We start from the raw sequence: 16,472 nt of genomic DNA on the forward strand, positions 1-16,472 counted from the left end.
GTTTTTAATTATTTCTTAATCATTTATTTTTTTTTAAAAAAAAGGGAAAACGTAAAAAAAAAAGTGATGGTTCAGTTAGCACAGCCCATCAAGCCATACGGACCCGGGTGGCACCGACTTGTTATCCTTCCACTACCAGGAGCGAGAGGTAGTCGCTGCTCTGTGAAGCCAGCCTCGCGCATTACCCTCTGCTCTAAGAACTAGGAGTCCCAAAGCCTTAGCCTGAGACCCATAGTTCAACTCCCAGCTTGGAGCGGGCGAGCCAGAAATTAGCCAGACCGAATCCGGCTATCTGGGCTAGAGCGACGTTCCATCACCTTAATGCTCCCGCTTGGGTCACAAGCCCACGCAACTGAGCTCAGCGCTCCCCATATGTCCGCATCCAATTTATAAATAATTAATAATTCCCAACTCTGCCCGATGTGGGATTGATTTGACATTGCTACAGCAGCACTGGCCACTACTATGGCTATGGATGTGCAGTAGATTGGTCTTTCCTAGTTTGGTAATGTGGTATTAGATTGTAAAGCTTTGATTGATGATCTCCCCCAAAGCTATATCTTTCATTTGTAAAAGGATCAGCAAACTCAATCGCTCATATGTTGGCTTTGACAACTAATTATGTAACTGTCCTTCAAGAGTAGAGTCCTACTCCTATCCCTCCTATTTACAGTTTTTAACGTGAACGCTGTTATTGCTGATTTTAGCAGTGCCCCATTATGTTTGAGTTTAATTCGATTAACGTTCATTAAACTATTAGCACTGCCCTCTTGGTTATATTACGTAGAACATAAACAGATCAAATTTACGTGATATCTTATGAAAACAACCTTCATAACATTGTAATCATTTGTCCTGGCCCAAATAGGAGTGAGCATAATTTGATTCAATCTGAAAAATCAATCAAAACGATTTGATTCACAAAATTCTATATATTCGACTTTTTAGTAATCCAATTTGATTTAATTTTTTTTTATTTTAAAAAATTTTATTTATCAAGTTTGATTCAATTTTCTAAGGAAAAAAAATGTTAAAATCAAACCAAACTGAATATTACTTAACTATTATTAGATCTCAAATTAAATTAAAAATAAAAATAAATAACTAAAATTGAGCTTGAAATTAATCCAAAAAAAGTCTAGAAAAACAAGCCCAAAATAAAATTTAAATTAAATCAAATCAAACCAAACTAATTTAATTCAATTTTAGTTTGATTTAATTTAATTTTTTTTCCCTTCAATTTGATTTGGTTTAATCTATTAAAAATTTTAATTTATTCAATCTTTCTATTTTCCAAACAAATCGCCTCCCATACTAATATTTGCATAAAAATGTCAAGAAACTCACAAGTCAACCTTTTCCCATCATTCAACAAGATAAAATTGTCAATTTTCACTTAAGTATTAAAAAAAATTATCACAGGAGTTGAAAACATGCAGTGATCAAAAGAAAATTTTAGAAGGATAGAAGAAAATAAGGGTCCACAGATGCTTTGCCAAAAGACTTTATAAGCCGCTTTGTTTTCAATCAATACATCCTGCCTTAGACTATAAGATCAATGTGTGTGTGAGAGAAAATCTCTCCTCCGACTACCTTGTCATGGATTTCATGCTCTTCCACCTGCTGCTTGCTTGAGCTCCTAGTATAAGACGACGCTTCTAGTCAACATATTCAAGAATATCAGTAACATAGCTTCTTTCCCTCTCTGAGGCAGAAAGATGGTCCTGTAAATTTAACATTATGACATTTGAAAAACCAGAAGCTGCAATAAGTTTCTTTAATGAAGGTTGAAAATACTTTCAGGATGCTAAATAAAATGAGATTGTACTCCAGCAATGAAAAGTTCAAAGTGTTCTTGCATTTTGAGTACTTGTAACCAGGAAGTAATTTTTTTACCAGGGAGACCTACCTTAACTAGGAAAGACTGTGAGAATGAAATATAAGAGGGTAGGTACAGCAAAACCCACTGCTCCAACACTGCACAAGGAAGAGTATTTGCATAATTTATTTTTCAACTCTAACAATTACCATGACACTGAAATGAATTTCTAGTACACTGCATATAAAACTACAAGCCCATCAAAGCCTGTGCTTGTAAGTACTCTACCAAGATTAGTTTGAGAAAGCACACACAATGCACATTCTACCTATTTTAGGTTGTATTAGTTTTATTGCTATACGCAATCTCAACTTTAAATAGCCTAATCATGTGAATGAATGGCAAAATATAAATAACAATAACTGTTCAAATCAGACAATATTACAAGGATACAATACTTTTTCTTATTGTATTATTTCTTTAATACATGAACTAATAGAAATTGCTTGCAAATTAAAGTGAACATTTTTATAAATATAAGAGAAATTTTCATATAAATGAGAATTAAAATCAATTTTTTTGAAGTTTATTGCGCCATGGACTAGGTAATCTTAAATACAAATACAAAAATTAAACAAAAGTTTGTCAGCGACAAGCTTCTTTCAAAGAAATAAGAACCAGAAGATTTTGAGGAATTAGAGCTTACAACAGAAAGCAATGGTCCCTGTTTGAACTTGTCATGAAATGAAAATGAAATTGGCTTCGGATTCTCTCCAGGCCCTCTTATAAACCCACTGTATTCATGTCATTGAAATTCAAGATTATAAACCTGGCTAGACACTATTTCATACTTTCATTTATATTTATGAAAGAAACAGCAACACTTAAAAAATGGAAAATACAACAGTTCATGATAAAAAATAATGAGAAAAGATAACTAACATCAATGATGCAGATATCAGAGGAGTCCTTCTAGCATCATATATGGAAATGAGACCCCTGTAGACATCATCCCCTCCCTTATAAGATACTGCTAATCTTTCTCCCGAAGCATCCCAAGCTATCTTCTCAATTCCATGACTGTAAAGGAAAATATGAGAATACCCATTCTGAAAATCATTATGAACCAGAAACACTTCAGAAAAAATAAAATAAAATAAAATAAAATTATCTAACAGCAATAAGAATATCAAATCAACCTCAATTAAGAGTTTGAAAAGAAATTTGAAAAAGATATCAAATATTAAAATCAATATGTAGATCCAGGAAGGTTGAATGGCAAAACCTCCTAATAGAATATACACACAATCATTCTCCCAAATCTTGCATTCAGGTTTTGGGGAACAGGTGCAATTCTAGACAACCAACTTGCCAATGTAATAAACCAAAAGAAACAATGGGATAGACATAGTTACTAAAGGCTCATGGCGCACTAATGAGGGTCCTAGAGCCTAAACACAAGGCGTAAGGCGCAGGCACGCACCTGAGCAAGGTGAAGCAAAAAAAAATCATAAAAGTCAAATAAAAGTGAATATTCCATTGAACTTCAAATAACATAAAACTAAAAACAATAATAACTAATAAGCATTCTAATACTAATATTTTGAAACTTGAATGGTCTTTTAACGTCTCAAAACTAAAGTCAAGCAATCATAAAATAAAAACTCTTCAATCTTCATCAGAAATAGCATTATAATCTTCTTTATCTTCTTCTACACCTTTATCCTCTTGATACTCATCTTCAAAATCAATATCTTCATCATCTTCCTCATCTTTAAGAACTAAAGGAGGATTATCTAGTTTCCTAGTCAGTGGATTATGTTTTTCCTTTTTCTTTTGACATAGATCTTGAAATAGGTGTAGATGCAACAATTTTTATTTTGAAAAAGATAATAAGAGAGTGGTAGTGCTAAAAATGGAAATATAGAAGGTTTGCGATCCTAGGTGTAGTGATTTGATGAGATTTTGGCGACTAGATATCACTAACGATACTCATTTCAAAAACTTTCTAGCGCATCAATATCAAATTCTAGTAGATCGACAAATTTTGAGATGAGTAGTAGTGCTTTTTGTCAGTAGAAGTGCTCGCCAAAGATGGAAATAAAGAAGGCGCACCTTTCTAGAGCCTTGTGCCTGGAACAAAGTGCATGCCTAGGCGCGTAAGACGAGGGCCTGGTGAATGTCACCCACCTTTCTCCTGTAGAGGTGCTAGGGTTGGAACCTAGTGAGCCCAAGCATGCCTTTAATAACTATGAGGATAGAGAGAGAGAGTCAGAGGTATTCAAATGCAATCAGATTGTTGAGGTAGTTGTGATCTACAAGATGTCACTTTCATCAACAAGTACAATAAATGAAGTATAACTCAATCTGAATCTAGGTTGAGTCATAACTCAATCTGAATCTCGTTTGAGTCAACTACATAAATCCTCTTCCTCCATTCTACACAATTTTAGAAAGGTTTAAAAGATGCTATACCTAAATACTTAATCACTTTAACTCACGACTTCATTGGTGCACCTCTCACCCTTTTCACTCCCATAGCTTCGATGTGCTCACCCACCATACCAATTCATCAATGAATCTACAATGAATAGTGTCAAACCATATCAATCATCAATCCACAACTTAACCTCATCATTTCCACCTCCCTATAAAGTATGAAAGCACACACTTCCATTTCAACATCTTCATCTCTAATGCCCATCTTGGAGAAGTTATTTTTCACAACATAACATTCACCACCACAAATCATAGCTGGTCCAGGTGAAACAGTACTCTTACAGAAGCAGGGAAAAAACGATCACATGAGAGACAAGTCATATTTCTCCATTTCACTATCATGCCTTAATGACATTGTCATCAAAGTCATGCTCTTCCGATCTTCATTTTCACAACTTAACATAAAGATGCTTTCTTACTCATCTATTTTGATATTGAATACAGATTATATCAACTCTTCACCCATCATATCCACTAGCTCCATCAACTACATTGCCAGTGTCTTAATTTTCCAATATCCAACTGCCCAAGTGTAGCCTATCGTCACAAACTAAGTTTTTATACACACTCCTCCACGGTAATGCAAAGGACATTGCCTATTTCTGACCACATCCAAGCATATATATGGCACATAACTTACAGGGGATGCCCTTGCTACTAAACTACCCTATCCATATCCATTTGTTAAATGTAGGACATTTTGCTATTTAACACTATCCAAGCGCCAGTACAATGTCACTTTCACAACACCCCATACCCTTGCCTATTTTTCAATGCACTTCGGCTCTAGTACAGATTATTGCAAGAATTGAATGCCCCAATGGTTTACCTTCTGTATGCGAAGGGAAAAAAAAATTACTTATCATAGACTGCCATCTTCCTCAATGCAGAACTAGCCTTGTACAATCCAATCAAGCTTAAAATCTTTCAAAGGCAAGGTTGAGCACAATAGATAAACTGCTACAATAGTTATCATCAATAGACACAAACTTGTAACAAAGTCCAAAACTCTCCAATATACAGATCAAATACTTGAGAAAAAGCGAACCTAAATGTTCTTTTGAAAAAGAAATATCAAGCAAAGTAGAATAATATTTAGCCAAGAACTAGATATTCCTCTCTTTACATAAAATGGAAAGTGCTCAAGTCAAGGACCAAATTGCTTGGCTCAAATTGGCAAGTCCCAAACCCCACATGTTAATAATATCCTGATGATATTTATGGACACAGCAAAGAATAAATTTACATTGTCTTTTAACTATGACAGAAATAACTTTCTAAAGCACAATAGTTCCAATTCCTATAATTTTGTTTACTGAAGGCTTAAGTGACCTCCTAACCAAAAACGCACATGTTTTGAATCTAAAATTAAAGGCCAGGATAACAAAAATGTGATGTTAGCTCACTGTCGTTTCCATGCATTCATTTTTCCAATGCCATTTGCATCTGTGTCTCTCTCCACATGTTTTAAATCTGAAATTAAAGGCCAGGACAACCATGCAAAGTATTTTCAATTAGAGATCCATTAAAATTCAATAGATTAAGCAATTAAAGCTAATGGCAAATATAAATAGAACAACTTATTAAAAGCCACTAAAACAATAAGTGGTCATAAAATGTAACTTAAGAAATTTTGGATAACAATAACAAACAGAAAAGAGTTCAGAGTCATGCTTCCAATTTGGATTATACCACTTGAGATAGAGGCGCAAAACTCATCAATACTGATAAATAAAACAAACAAAGCTGTATAACACTATATGGTTATATCTATTTGAAAAAAAAAAAAAAGCAGAGTCTCAGCATCCATCCAAACATCTTCCACTTCCATCTTATTAAGAGTCACTTCAGTCATAGTACCAGAAATATACGAAAGAAAAACTAAAGATCATTCCATGAAAGTAACTTGTCTCTACCTTCCAGTCAAGGACATTATCTCTGGCAAATCAACTGGTAATAAGTGCGCATCTGTAGGAATTAGGAAAATACAGTCATCCCAGCAGCATATAAAATAATAAATTCAAACATATACTCAACTCAACTCAACTCAATTAAGCTTTTATCCCGAAAATTTGGGATTGGCTATATGGATTCGCTTTTTCCACTCTAAACGATTTTGGGTTAAATCCTCAAAAATGTGTAATGCTTCTAGGTCATGTTGTACTACTCTCCTCCAAGTCAATTTAGGTTTACCCTTTTTTTTTTCTTTCTATCCTCTAACCTAATGTGCTCTACTTGTCTAACTGGAGCCTTCGTATGTCTACGTTTCACATGACCAAACCACCTCAATCTCACTTCTCTCAACTTATCCTCAATTGGCACCACTCCTACCTTTTCTCTAACACTCTCATTACGGACTTTATCTAGTCTAGTATGGCCACTCATCCACCTTAACATTCTCATCTCTGCAACTCTTATCTTAGATGCAACGACTCCTTCAGTGCCCAACACTCACTATCACATAACATAGCCGGTTGTATGGCTGTACGGTAAAATTTTCCTTTCAACTTATTGAGAATCTTACGATCACATAAAACTCTCGTGGCACGTCTCCACTTCAACCATCCGGCTTTAATCCTATGACTAACATCCTCCTCACATCCCCTATCTACTTGAAGGACTGAGCCGAGATATTTAAAGTGATTACTTTGGGACAGTACCACTCCTTCCCTATCACCAGTTTGGCCTTCACTGAACTTGTAATGCATGTATTCTGTCTTCGTTCTACTCAACTTAAAGCCCTTTGACTGTAGAGTACTTCTCCAAAGCTCTAGCTTTCTATTGATTCCTTCTCGCGTCTCATCTATCAAAATAATATCATCCGCAAACATCATGCACCAAGGAATACTCTCTTGTATATGTTTTGTCAATTCATCTAAAACTAATGTAAAAAGGTAAGGGCTTATAACTGATCCTTGGTGTAATCCAATTGAGATCGGAAAATCTCTTGTGTCCCCTCCCACTGTGCGCACAATGGTAGTTGCTCATTCATACATATCTTTCAACACTTGTATGTACCTAATAGATACCCTCTTTTGTTCTAACACACTCCATAAGACATCTCTTGGAACACTATCATAAGCTTTCTCCAAATTAATAAAAACCATGCGTAGATCTTTCTTCACATCTCTATATTTCTCCATCAAGCTTCTAATGAGAAAGATCGCTTCCATAGTTGAACGACAGGGCATGAAGCCAAATTTGATTGAGAGAGATAAAAGTATCATGACGTAGTCGATGCTCCACAACTCTCTCCCACAACTTCATAGTATGGCTCATGAGTTTAATTCCCTTATAGTTCGAGCAACTTTGTATGTCTTCCTTAATTTTAAAAATAGGTACTAAAATACTTCTCCTCCATTCATCAGGCATTTTCTTTGAGTTTAAAATCTTATTAAATAATTTAGTTAACCATGCCACTCCCATATCTCCCAAATACTTTCACACTTCAATTGGTATTCCATCGAATCCACAGGCTTTACCCACTTTCATTCTCTTAAGTGTTTCCTTTACTTCTAAAGATCTAATCCTTCTAGTATAATTCATATTCTTTTCTATTGTTCTATAGTCTATATTCAGGCTATTACCATTTTGACTATTATTAAAGAGATCATTAAAATAATTTCTCCATCTTTCTTTAATGTCCTCATCTTTCACCAACACTTTTCCTTCTTTATCCTTAATGCACCTAACTTGATTGAGATCTTGACATTTCCTTTCTCTCCTCTTTGCTAATCTATAAATATCTTTCTCCCCTTCTTTAGTTTCAAGTTTCTCATATAACTTTTCAAAGGCCTGTGCTCTTGCTTGACTAACTGCCTTTTTTGCCTCTTTCTTTGCTCTCTTGTACTGTTCATATGCCTCATTATTATCACATTTAGGTAATTTCTTATACCATTCCCTTTTTCTCTTCACTGCCTTTTGTACTTCCTCATTCCACCACTATCTCTCTTTTACGGGTGGTCCATGTCCTTTAGACTCTCCAAGTACTTTTCTAACTACTTCTCTAATCTTTGATGCCATCTGTATCCACATATCATTGGCCTCCATATCCAGCTTCCATGCTTCGGACTCGAGAAGCACATTTTTTAACTTTACTTGTTTTACTCCTTTGAACTCCCACCACTTTGTTCGAGCTACACTATTTCTTCTTACCTTACTTGAATTGTTCCTAAACTTAACATCCAAGACCACTAACCGATGTTGACTTGTTAAAGCCTCTCCTAGAATGACCTTGCAATCCTTGCATAAAGCTCTATTTGTCTTCCTGGTTAAGAGGAAGTCGATTTAGTTTCTATGTTGCCCACTTTTGAAAGTCACTAAATGTGACTCTTTTTATGAAGTAGGTATTTGCTAGTATTAGGTCGTATGCCATAGCAAAATCCAGAATGCTTTTTCTCTCCTCATTTCGACCGCTAAAACCAAAACCTCATCCAGGATGCTTTTTTTTTTTTTTTCCTCTATATATGTTTGAATTTATTCAAACATATATAGAGGAAAAAAAAAAAAACCAATCATATGAAGGACTTGAAACTTGAAAGCACCAGCAGCCGATCTAGTGGGGAAAAAATCCATCTCAAAAATCAAAGCTGGCCATTTAGTTTTCCATTATCTGCTCTCAGAAAAAAATTTCAAAGATGAAAATGGGAATTAATTTTGAGAATAACTTTTCTCATTTTCATGTGAAGTTTCTCTGAGTTATCCTCATCATGTAACTATATACTTTCTACAATCCTAAATCTATAAGAAAAATATTTAGCCCATACCTCTCAAACAACCTAAGTATCCTTGACTTATAAAATTAAAGAAAGAAAACCTTAAAAAAAGAAAAGAACAAAAAAAAAATGTTCTTAACCCAAATGACCTAGAACTCTAGAGTCTAGACTACTTCAAACAACATTCCAAAGGGTCTGAAACAGTCCAATGAGTCAATGCTCAAGAACAATTTCTCCAGCCTCTTTTTTTCTGCAGCAAGATGGATGACATGGAAAAACTCAAAGGTCAAGTTGGCATACCTAAAGATGGAGGCTTTGATGCAAAGTGAATAGATCCCAATGTTGCAGAACCAGAGAAAGCAATCAGTATCATACGCCCATCTGGATCCCATGTTGCTCCCTGATACAATTGGAAATGACTAATAGTTGTAAGTATATATATTCACTAAATGAAGAAAAGCATCCAAGACATTTGAAAATTAGAGTTTTTAGTGACTATACAACCCACAATATCTTCAAATGAATAATTTTGAACTTTTGAAATAAAAAGGGAACAGAAACATAAATGCCCCAAATTTTTTTCCATATTAGTTTGCTTTGGAAGGAGTAAAGTTGGAGACCTAAAGGAAATTGATCAAGTCACAGTAAGAAATATAAGTCTAAGATAGGTACATCAATGTCACTGATTACAACATTCACAAGAATTAAATAAAATAAGAAACCAGAATACAGATTTGAACTGCCAATTCAACACCTCAGTGACATCTCGTGAGTTATAACAATGAATTTAGAAGTCAACTACAAATAATGCAATTGTCATTTTCTATTACCGTTACAAACCCACTAGTTGAAGACCAGGTTTCAGATGTCCATGTGTTTGTCTCCCAAAGATAAAATGTTCCATCTCTAGAAAAGAACCAAACAATTAGCCTATATCTCCTCAAATGGATCAATGTTTCATCCAAAAGCAAACAGATAAGAGTGAGTTAAAAGAGCATACAATTTTGCAGCAAAAAAGTAATCACCAGTAGGTGACCATTTGAGCATTGATATACATCCTAAACCCCGTCGAATTGGTGTTCCCAATCCTACAAATTTAAACAAAAAAAAAAAAAAAGAAAAAGATGGATCAATGCCAAAAATTGAAACCAAATGTCTTTGGAAAAAGAAGTATCTATATTTTTCAGATAAGCCAAGAGAAACAAAAAACAGCATTAAAAGACACAGAAGGACTGTCAAAAATTAGCATTAAAGGAACAAAAAGGAGTGCCAATCCATGAACAAAAATATAAATATGCATGACAAAAAGTAATTTTAACCAGTTTGCACATCACAAAATATTCCTCCACTAAACCAAGAACTAAAAGTATTAATCCACTTATCTTTGCAGCAAACCCTCCCCCTCAAACCCCCACCCCAAAACAAACAAATAAAATAGTTAAAATTAGCAAACTTTTTTTCTTTTCGATAAAAGAGCACTTCTTTGAAAGCAAAGTTCAATTTTAGATGACTAACGCTACTCAAGAAATTCCCATTGCTTTATAGCCAAAAGCGCCTAAATACAAGATTTGCAGTCACACTATGGCACTTGTACAAGGAATAATACCTATAGAAAGTACTTCCCCTTTCCTGGAGGTTATATTGGAACAAGATCCTATCTTTGGTTAAGACCCCTCTAACATGAGCTTTCTAAGGATCACACTAACACCATATTCAGTACTGAGGTGTCATCGCCAAATTGTAATGGTTGCAAATACCATTCTCAAGAATTTTTAATAAATGGAAAACTGTCACAAATTCATATTTAAAGAGAATTGAACTAAATATACAATATATCATTACTTGCAACACCTACAATATCTATTTACTGAGAAGAAACTATACTTCTCTAGTAATAACGGACATAATAAATTATCAGTCACAAATCTTGCAATAAAGAAATTCAAAATTGATTATTGAGCTTAAATTATAAATTAAAAAAATTTAAATAAAAAATTCAGTAAAATGATTTTAAAATTATCACATGCATAAGTCAAGTCTAACAGCGCTTTTTAACAAAAAGTTGATCTCAAAAATTGAGAAACATGGTTCAAGCGTCCAAATAAAAATTTAAAGCACACAAACTAAGGAATAGTCTTAAAGTATAAAGCTCTTTTTTGTATATAAATGTGCTAACAATGACATGGAAAAAGGGGAAACGCAACTTAAGATGCTCAGATTTAAAAGATATAGATACAGACAAACAAGGAGTTTCTCTTCTATACTCTGCATAAATATATGCCTCTCTCTCCCCCTCTCATTCTTCAATTCTGCCTCCTCCCAACCCATTACAGCTATTACGATGGAACTGACATAGTCTATCTCAGTGCATATACACCAATATGGTGGATGCTCTCCAGTTAACTGGTGAATTCAAATTCACCATCCAAGAAAGCCTAGAAATATAATGCTTAGCCACATTTCTGTTAAGAACTCTTTATCTTTTATATCAGCCATTTTTTAAACCTTGCTTCTGAATGACCTTTCATAGGAAGTTTACCTTATAAGCTCCTCAGTCTCCCTTAACAAGAACATAATAATATATATCAAAAACTTCTCATCTTCTTCTGCAACTAAACACCCTCCTCCACTGGTCTTCCAGCTTATGCAGTCCTTTCACAAATTCACAACAGCACCCTACATCAAGTCCAAATAATTTGAGAAATTCTAGTAGTCTTATCCATAGCTAGGGCTTTTCTTACAAAATCAATACTCCTAGATGCAACTGGAGCTATTACTGAAAGTGGGGATATAGACCCAAAAATTTTATCTGAAATCTGAACACACTCAAACATACCTACGTCAATGGCACAAAAACAAGAAGTAGGTCAACCAACCACACCCCCCCACCCCCCCAAACCAAAAAAAAAAAAAAAAAAAAAGTGCAAAAGTAATATATGCAGCATCTATGGCACACATGAAGAACACAAAGGCAACCACTAGAATAAAATCTTTTTTTTTTTCAGTTAGCTTGAGAAGTTAGTTGATTTTAAACAACTAATTGATTTTAACCGTAACAATTTTGACATTAACATGGTCAATTTACCTTGTGCAACATCCCATATGGTGAATGACGAACTTTCATATGAAGCAGATGCCAAGTATGTGGAGCCAAGTCAAGGAAATATAACCTCTCAACACCAGCAACTAATTCAAGAATATCAATATGCATATGAAATAGTCATGGAAGAATATGAATAATTGAGGCATAGCTGATTTGAGTATAAAGATCTGAAGACTAGTGTTGTAGAAGAGAAACTTATCCAATAACTTTTTGATGCAAGGCAACTTGTGACAACTGGTAGGTTAATGTGTGAGTGTCAGTCACATGCAGGATAACTTACATCTAAACTACAACTAGTTTAAGTGTTTAACTAATGAAACAAAAGTTACGTAACACAATTAAACTTCATATATGTATTATTTGGATATCTTCCATCAGGACTCCAAGAAAGTGCACTTATTTGTTCATCCTTATGACTTCGAAGAAAATCCACGAGAGTCCATCGAGTTCCAGCACCTCTAGAAAGAGTACCCAAGTATGAAGCAGCACCAGATCTCACAGATGCAACATTTCCAGGATAAGATGCTGCCCAGATGCAGATTCCACCCCTAAAATTCAGTCCAATAAAAGATAATTCACTCAAGCTGCATGATTTATAAAGATCTTCTGTACAATGCATCATAAATACATTAAAATCTTAATAAAGATCAGAAAGGTTGATACTTGCTTGCATGCTACAGAAAGTGACTTTCCACCATTTGGCCTCCATTCAAGAACTTTAATATCTCTTTGGGAATCACAGGTCAAGACACATGCATCCTTCCCTTCTGATTAAAAATTAGAAGTTACATTAAAATGTCTCTGAAAGTGTTAAAACTTAAAATGGAAAGCTTTTCTACCAGAAAAATAGGGTGATCCTTAGTCACTAAAATCAATTACAAAAAGGTGTAGAGGCACAAACCTGAATCTTCATAATCACGAAGTACAACCTGATTTGGACCAGAGATAAATGCAATAATATGTTTATGTTGGTGCCAGCTCAACCCTTTAAAATCAACCTCTGGCAACATGTTTACCTACAAGACTCATTATGTGAGAATGCAGAAGTATAAAATATTATATAATTTTCTGGTTGGCATATTAGCTGCTAAAATAGAAGTTAGCCTCGCTTCAAATCAATATGACTAGCATATTTCCTTAGACAGTTCACAGATTGTCATTACTTATCAGTAATGCCTGAGGTTGTGCATTGTTACATCTACACAAGAGCCTGGGTTCAAGACTAAAACAAAGTTGGAGTTTAAACTATCAAGTCCACATTCATGGTTCACAGAAATAAAGACATAATGATAATATAATGCTGAGCGAATGCCTCCTTAATAGAGAACAGTGAACATAGGCTTCAAGCGGGATGAAGGGCCTGTTTGGCATTGCTGTTAAAACTACTGTTGAGAAAATCACTTTTTTAAATATACTACTTAGATAGTGTTAAAAAATAATTAATAATTAAATTTTATCAGTTTTAGTCATAAGAACACTAAAATAATAAAACAGTTTTTTCCAAACTGCTTTTCTCAACAGCATCTAAAATGGTGCTTTTATTCAGAAAAGCAGTTTTAGACTCCGAAACTCAATGCCAAACAGGGCTGAATTCTCCACAAAGAACTTAGTGTTATTTTTTCAAACATTTCCACCTATATATAAAAAAATTTTTTCCTCATTAATATTCACAAAAATATGGACATCTTCTGAAAAATTTTATAATTTTGGCATTAACATACACATATACCCCATAGTAACACTGTTCAACTACCGTTTCCTCATTTCATACACACAAGTGCATGTATACAATTAGGTTTTATTTTGCGTTCAAAATTGCCTTTTCAACCGAATAAATGAAGTTCTTCATCTAATGGTATGTAGAATCTTATCTTGGGGAGAAAACTCAACTAAGCCTTAATCCCAATTAGATTGGGGATGGGGTTTATTTTGAGAAAAAAGTATGTAATTTATTTGAATTGGGAAGACCACATTAGGTGTATGAACAAAACATCAATCAATCAAATCACACATGTAATCGTTTGACCTTCTATCTCAAAGCAACAGATTCATCAGCCAAAAGAATTTATTCGAGCTTTAAAATGTTATTAAAAAAAAAAAAGATTTAGCTGGTAAAACTTACATAATTGGGATGAAAAACGCGTCTGATAGAATCAATAGCAAAACTGTGCAATTCTTTCAACAAACTATTCCTCTCAGTATTCTCTCCATTGGGTCTTCCTTCCTCTTGTGTTTCCTGCTCCGCACTAGTGCTTGCCAGTTGATCCGCTTGAAATGGAATAGGGCTGAACACCATTCCCTAATCATCATTAATTCTCAAGGTCAACAACCAAAACAAAATCCTCTGGCTTGACATGGACAAATGCTCAACATGAACTCATAAAAAAATGGACAAAATACCAAAATTTTTCCATAAGTTTCCTTGGCTCGATCGTCTGAGAGGCTATCAGCTGTGACTGCAGATTATATAATGCAAAACACATCAATTTTCAGAATGAAGCAGGAACCCAAAAACCTAAAAACGTATGAGTTAGAGAATTCATACTTAGATCTCGGTTGATTTCACAGATAGTCACTGAACCAGGCTGTGGAAACGAAGGCATAGTTAAGAGAGAAGGAAACACAGATAGTTTCAGATGAGAGGAGAGTTATTGAGGGTTGGGTTTAGGGTTTATCTTTCTCCCTAGATTTTGGCCTAGTTCGTTCCCGCTATTTTGTTTTGGAAAATAGTTCATGTCGCCCTTCAACTTTTGGTCAATGTTTAAACAAGTTTACTTTAAACTTTTTGCCCAAATTAATTCAAACTTATAATTTAATCTCAAATAATCCCAATTTTTGGCCAAAAAAAAATAATATTCTTCTAATTTTTATAATTGGATATTAATTTTATAATTTTAAATAAAATATTAAAAATTATTTATTATTTCAAATTTAAAAAAAAAATTTGAAATCTACCTAGAATCAAAAATCCCTTTCCCAAATTCCCCTTCTTTTTCTCTTTTGCATCTTTGATAAATCCATCTCATATTCTTCTTCTTATTATTCTTCTTCTTCTTCTTCTTCTTCTTTGATAAATCCATCCCATATTCTTCTTCTTCTTCTTCTTCTTCTTTAAATGGTGCGTCCTACTACTACTTCGGACTCCTTGGAACATTCAACTACTTTGGACTCAAATTTCGTGGTGATACTGGCAATAGTTCTATGCACTCTTATCTACATTTTGAGACTCATAGTAGTTGCTCACTGCACCTGGCTTAGACGACTTTCCTTGAAGCCAATTTTAGGGCCCGTCTATGCCTCATCTTCCTTAAATTGCATATTGGTTGAATATGGATTGATGTTCATAGGTTGATTTGTTGTATTTTTTATTGAATTGCAGGTTTTGGTTTTCTTCTTTAAGTTTGGTAGAATTTTGTAATTGAATTTGGGAGAATTACTGGGCTTTATTCCTCATCTGGATTTTGAGGATTTTATTTTTTTTATTTTTAATTTAATTAAAAATAATAAATAATTTTAAATTTTAAAAATTAGAGAAAATAATATTTACTATTAAAAATATAATATTTTATTAAGGCAAGATTATTTGCACTTAATTGAAAGGTTGGGGACCACTTTGGATAAAAAGTTCAAAATGTGAATATTTGAACTTCCCCAAAATGTTCAAGGGCATATTTGAGCTTATTTTCATTTTGTTTTTGGGACTCTTGATATATGTGGCAATCCGTTATAACATCAAATATATTGAAACCTTTATTTGGGAGAAGGTAAAGTAAAATAAAATTTTTTAAAATAAGGTTTTTTTTATGATTTTAAAGGCTAATTTTCAACTATAGTCACTCAATTTTAGGTGCCTTTTTAATATCATCACTCAGCTTCAATTCTTTCTTAAAAATCCTTGAACTTTAAATTGATTCATGTTTAAGTCCCTATTATTTGCTATAACAGGTTTTCAAGTTATTACAAGTAAAAAAATTATTTTTCTCTCTTCCCATCTCTCTCCTAATTTCATTCTCTCTCATTTTGCTCCTCTCTTTCTCTTCTCTCTCTATCGTGACACTTTCTTCCTCTCTCAATCTTCTCTCTTAATTTTCTCCTCAATCCAAACTCAAAAATCAACGCATAACACAAGTTAATGATATGCAAATGAGCAAAAACAAAATATGCATTTCAAATTGCTTCTTTTGATAATAAACTAGAGGTTTTCACATTATAAGTGATTGAGTATTGAAGACCTAAATTGGTATCTTGGATGGATCAAAAATGCAAGTTTTGTGCTACCAGTTCTTGGTCTCCCTCCATTGTACGAACGCTATAAAAAGCACAACAACTAGGAATT

The 16,472-nt window shown here is 33.9% G+C and overlaps 1 protein-coding gene across 1 annotated transcript; it reads right to left on the reverse strand.

Annotated features, from left to right (window-relative positions):
• Window positions 1-1,382: 1,382 nt before the first annotated feature.
• LOC110650525 (aladin) lies at window positions 1,383-14,892 on the reverse strand. The gene is made up of 15 exons (XM_021805529.2): window positions 14,682-14,892; window positions 14,537-14,592; window positions 14,259-14,435; window positions 13,038-13,152; window positions 12,804-12,903; window positions 12,505-12,684; window positions 12,119-12,177; window positions 10,034-10,121; window positions 9,864-9,939; window positions 9,334-9,433; window positions 6,235-6,286; window positions 2,762-2,899; window positions 2,526-2,613; window positions 1,910-1,977; window positions 1,383-1,724 (listed from the first exon to the last, which is right to left on the reverse strand). The coding sequence occupies exons 1-14, from the start codon at window positions 14,737-14,739 to the stop codon at window positions 1,915-1,917; spliced, it is 1,350 nt and encodes a 449-aa protein (XP_021661221.2). The 5' UTR covers window positions 14,740-14,892; the 3' UTR covers window positions 1,383-1,724; window positions 1,910-1,914.
• Between the last annotated feature and the right edge of the window lie 1,580 nt (window positions 14,893-16,472).

This window comes from Hevea brasiliensis, chromosome 14 (assembly GCF_030052815.1).
Source record: "Hevea brasiliensis isolate MT/VB/25A 57/8 chromosome 14, ASM3005281v1, whole genome shotgun sequence".
NCBI classification, from domain to species: domain Eukaryota; kingdom Viridiplantae; phylum Streptophyta; class Magnoliopsida; order Malpighiales; family Euphorbiaceae; genus Hevea; species Hevea brasiliensis.

Bases quoted from the DNA above. Each gene is read 5' to 3' on its own strand.
- LOC110650525 (XM_021805529.2), bottom strand. From the start codon at position 14,739: ATGCCTTCGTTTCCACAGCCTGGTTCAGTGACTATCTGTGAAATCAAC. The intron at 12,178-12,504 runs ATATCCAAATAA...ACTTGGCTCCAC, and splicing joins TCTTGGAGTCCTGATGGAAG to ATACTTGGCATCTGCTTCAT. The intron at 10,122-12,118 runs GTAAATTGACCA...TTAAATTTGTAG, and splicing joins CATATGGGATGTTGCACAAG to GATTGGGAACACCAATTCGA.